The 4,965-nt window shown below is 44.2% G+C and overlaps 1 protein-coding gene and 1 pseudogene across 1 annotated transcript; both read right to left on the minus strand.

Moving 5' to 3' along the window:
* Positions 1 to 1,641: 1,641 nt before the first annotated feature.
* On the minus strand, positions 1,642 to 4,259 carry LOC102849893 (spermatogenesis-associated serine-rich protein 2-like). The gene is given in 3 exon segments (XM_006902722.1): positions 1,642 to 1,950; positions 2,939 to 3,653; positions 3,655 to 4,259. Coding segments are annotated over 3 exon segments (1,629 nt in total).
* Positions 4,260 to 4,569: 310 nt separating this feature from the next.
* Positions 4,570 to 4,965, minus strand: part of LOC102852779 — a 27,759-nt pseudogene continuing 27,363 nt past the window's right edge.

Genomic DNA, 4,965 nt, shown 5'->3' on the forward strand with positions numbered 1-4,965 from the left:
ATCAGCATCTGGTCTTCACCTTGGAGATTAGCTCAAAATAAGACTTATCAAATTTACAAAGGAGTTGAAGATTCCATTGCCAGTTTATACAAAGGGCTGACCTGTGCAAAGGAAAGAAGATAGTATGTATGTAAATTGCAGAATTTTAAAATATGCTTCCAATGAAATGGAATCTCATTTTTTAAGACATTTTGGTTGAAGATGAGAGAGAGCTGTTCTCCTTCTTTGTGCCTACGTAAAACACTTCTGTTTTATTCAGTAATAGGAGTCGGACCCCACTTACTGCCATGGTTCTTTTTTTTTTCACTAGGTGACATTTTAATTTACAAATTGGCATCATTTTGGTTGACAAATATCTAGATGCTGTTTTCTTCTGCCAACGAGAGTTGTACAGAGAAAAAAAAACCCAGCCTGATTTGGATTTTAATCACACATTTCTTCTGGAATTTCATGTGGATTAAGGATGCCAGGGACAGATGTCCTAGGCTGTAAAGTCTGTGGAGAGAATATTCTCCATCTCTCTCCTACACAGTGGCCAGTGAATTCAAACTGCTGACTTTATGAACAACAGTTAACAGCCCAGAACATATAACACTGTACCACAATGGATACTTATAACAAGAGTGTCATGTGGTATTTAATTCTTCACACGATAGTTGTTGTTATGTGCCGTCGACTTGCCTGCGACTCATAGTGACCTTATGGACAATAGTCCTAAACCCTGCTCTATCCTGTGCAAATCTCACTGTCTCCGACACACCTACCCCCATTACTCCAGTCACTGAATCAATCCATCTCATCTAGGGTCTTCCTCGTCTTCTCTGCCCCTCTATCCTCCCAAGGATGACGTTCTTCTCCAAGGACAAGTCCCTCCTTGCAACATGTCCAAAGTATGTCAGATGAAGCTTCAGAATCTGCCTCCAAGGAGCAGCCTGGCTTCACTCTCTCCAGGATGAACCTGATCATTTTCTTAGCAGTCCATGGTGTATTCAATACTCTTCTCCAACACCACAGCTCAAAGGCATCAATTCTCCTTCTATCCTTCCTAGTCATTGTCCAGCTCTCTGACACACAGCAAGTGATTGCAAAGACCATGGCCTGTATCAGGTTCACCTTAGTCTCCAGAATGACACCATTACTCTTCAGTACTTTAGAGAGGTCACTAACAGCAGACTTTCTCATTGCAATACGTCTTTTTATTTCCTGGCTGCTAATGCCAAAAGTGTTGACTGTGGAGCCAAGCAAACTAAAGCTGTGAACAATCTCAATCTCTTCACCATACATCCTGATGCAGTCAATTGGCCCAGTGGTGAGAACCTTTGTCTTTTTTTATATTGAACCTCAATCCATATTGAAGGCTGCAGACCTTGAAATTCTGCAGCAAGCGCTTCAGGTCCTCCTCAGTTTCAGCAAGCAGGGTTTTGTCAGGGTTGTTCACTGAGAAAAGTAAAGAAAAAAAGAGATTCCCTTCCAAAAAGGGTAAAGAACAAATGATGAGAAAAGACTAAAAAATATTTAGAATGGCACAAAAAGTGATATGCGTAAACTTCTTTTTGTTATTAAATCTAAGAATGTTTCCTAAAGTCCAGTTATCAAGTTGAGTTATGAGGAAGAGAGATGAGAAGTCAGCTAAGATCTCCCTCAAGAGTTCACAGCTTCAGCCTGAGAGGTCCTGGGTTTGTGCTGGGGGAGCCCCTTTTTGAAAGAGGGTTTGGGCAGGCTGGGCTCCACGCTGGCTCCAGTTCCATTGGTCCCTGAAGCGTGAACCTGACCCCATTCAGTGCTTCCTGGTGCCTGGGGTGGAGCATTCTGGTACTTGGGAGCAGATGAATACCATGAGCTATTTCTGTAACGACCTACACCGTCATGTCTCCCTTGGCTTGTGGTTTCACTGGACTTTTGGCCTTGTGGTCTATAGCCTTGTCCTCCTCGTCTGTTCCCCGGAAATACCTAAGGACAAAAGAATACAATGCTCAAAGCAGATACCTAATTTGTTTCAGTTTCATTTATAGAAGTGTTCTGAGAGCATAACTGTGGTAGACGATGCTTGAAACTCAAGATTCACAGATACAAATTTGTCAGCTAATCCAATCTTGCAGCAGAACTGCTAATTCCTTCCCTGCTAGTTGAACTTCATGGAAAGAGTTTACCCGTCTTTAGCTGGGCTTAAAAAAAAGCTAAGAAAAGGCGAAGAACAAAGAAAACATGTTCAATGTTGCTGCAAGCCCTCAATTAGGCAAGTATCATATGCTTGAACTTGGCAGATCATAAACCATTTGGAGAGATCATGCACATTTGTAATAATAAAATAAGCACCTACTCTGCTAAATATTATAAGACTTAAATCTCACTGACGTTTAGTGCATCTTTAATATTACAACCCAAAAAGATGATGGTGTGGGATTTTATTTTTGTCCCCCAATTCCAATGCTATAGTAGTGAGTGTGAAGAATTACTGACAGCATTGCTTTGGAGTGCTATGGTGTTGGATTTTTTTCTTCAAACCAGAAACTAAAGATTACTCTTCAACTTTCTTGCTTGCTCACATTCTCTCCCTGATATAGTCCACGCTTTGCTTCTAGGGAGTTGCTGCTTTCAGATGCACTCTAGTGAGCCTGCCACTGTGGTGCTTGTCTACCCTGAGATGGGTGCATGACTCCCACTGTGACTAATTACCAGGCAATACTACCTACTGCAACTAGAATCACTGCCAAAATAAGAAAGTCAGCAGCGCTTAGCAACAGGAATTCTAAACTGGCTGGTGGTTTGGAACATACACACCAAATGCTTTCTCAGGAAGTAAGTGGAGCTGGAGGAATTCAAAGGAGGTGTGAGATGAGACTAAAGGGAAGCAGGTAATAGGCTGAGCTATTAGCATTTAAATTCTGACACTCTGGTGGCTTTTCTTGCTAACTCGTTTATGTGGAAGCTAGCTTACCTCCCGAGGAGGCTGGGAAGGCCGGCCACTGGAGTGGGTTATGGCTGCAGGAGTCTCTCCGGGTGCAGAGATTTTCTTATTAGTACTTGTAAGGCTGGGAGCAGAGGCACAGGTGGAAGAGGAAGCAGCAGAAGCATCACTTGGGTTGCTCAAAGATGCAGATGTAACAGAACTACACTGGGGTCTTGTTGAATAGCTGTTCTTTGGATGTGACACTTGTCCAAATGAATCAATGCTCTTCTTTAGGGTTTCTACATCACAGGTAAACTGTGCTACTCGTCCCAGATCCTCATCAGATTTACGTTAACTAACAAAATGCTTTATATCAGCTCTGAGCTCAATCAATTGCTCCTCTGTCATTCGAACAGCTACATCAGTCATCTTCTTTAGAAGTTCAGCTTTCTTTTGTCAGCCAAGCAAAATTTCCATTGCTTCAGCCTTTACTTTGTCCATTTCTGCAAGCAATGCCACTTCTCGGTCCACTAAACAACTCTGCAGTTCTGCAAAAGCTTGTTTCATTTTTTTGATGGAAGCGTCCATCTCTTCTTTAACCACAACTCTATACCGTGCAAGGGACACTGTGCAGCGCTGGAGATCTTTTACAGATTTTTCAATATTGGAACCTAGCTTTTTGTTAGTGGCAGAGAGGGGAACATCTTCCACCCCCAGATTTGAAAGCTGAGCTTCTGTGGAATTTCTTGAGAGAGATTTGGGGAGAACTTTCCTGTGTAGAGTGCACAGCCAAAGATTTAGGCTCAAAATCCGAGACCCCATTCTCCAGCATGGCTCCTATTCTATGCAGTGTGTGGCCATCTGATGCAGTAGACTCAGGATCGTCCAATTCTCTCGCATCTACTGAAAGGGTCTCCACGCCTTCACTGAGTGAATCTACAGATTCAGTATCATTAATGGCACCATTGACATGGTAACCGTTAATGCCACTTTCCTCTGAGGAAGGTGCCGACTGTTCCTCTTGAATGGATGCCAGTTTGCCGGAATCTGGGATACTGTTACTCGATTCTGTTACAGGTTTTGGTTTGCTTTTCTTCTTTTTGTTCTTTTTCTTGCCTGTTACTGTCCATTCTTTGAGTACTTCACTAGCACTACCTTCCATGAATGCTTGTACTGTTTTGTCCACACAATTATCAAAGTGCTGCAAGACGAGGATGATCTCGTTGTTGCTCTTATTAGGAACTATTGCACGCACTGCATTTATCTTTTCTTTCATGTTCTCAAAAGTTCCTCCCTGAGCCAGCACAGTATTGGACTGTAAATAAAAAATGAATCCTGATGAATCCTTCTGACTTTGTTTCCTGGACATTGCAGGATCTTTGATCTCAAGTACTACTGAAGAAAAATATCTTTTTGTCTTGTCTAGATTGAATCAGTGACTTTAGGTATGGGAAACAGAAGTCTTTGGTTGGGAGTAAAAAAATACAAAATCCTAGGTGCTCAAAATTCCGTTCACTAGCTGTTATTTCTTTCTATTACATCAACTTCTTGTCAGGAAATAATATGCTTCATTCATGTCTTTTCTTCCAGAAAGATTCGCTTGCTTCCTCGGCCTGGCGGCGGGCTGGGAATCGCAATCACGGCTGGGGGCCGGAGCGCCACCCAATCCACACCGACCCTCACTGGGGCTCTAGCTGTCCGCCCCGCCCCGGAGTCCGCTCAGGCGCGTGCGTGTCAGCCAGCCAGCGCGCAGGGCGCGTGCTCACGACGGCGCGAACTTGGCACGTCAAGCTCGAGGCCGTTGGCGCCAACGGGCGCGCGAGCGAGGCATCACGGGCGCCGGAGTCTTTCGAGTGGAGGCCCGCTGAGCGGGAGACGGACGTAGGTCTGTCGTTTAGAAAGCGTCCTTCTTTTGCACCCTGTCCTTCGCGCTTCGCACCGCTCACCGATACCTCTGAGTTGAAGGAGCTCAGGCGCGCCTGGAGGTTGCGAATTACCAAGGAAAGGGATGGGTTACAGGGATGGGTCAGAGATAAGACAGATGGCAGAGAAGAGAGGTAGGGCACGAGCACGCG

Source organism: Elephantulus edwardii, unplaced genomic scaffold (assembly GCF_000299155.1).
Source record: "Elephantulus edwardii isolate Elephantulus edwardi_28Jun2011 unplaced genomic scaffold, EleEdw1.0 scaffold00442, whole genome shotgun sequence".
Classification (NCBI taxonomy): domain Eukaryota; kingdom Metazoa; phylum Chordata; class Mammalia; order Macroscelidea; family Macroscelididae; genus Elephantulus; species Elephantulus edwardii.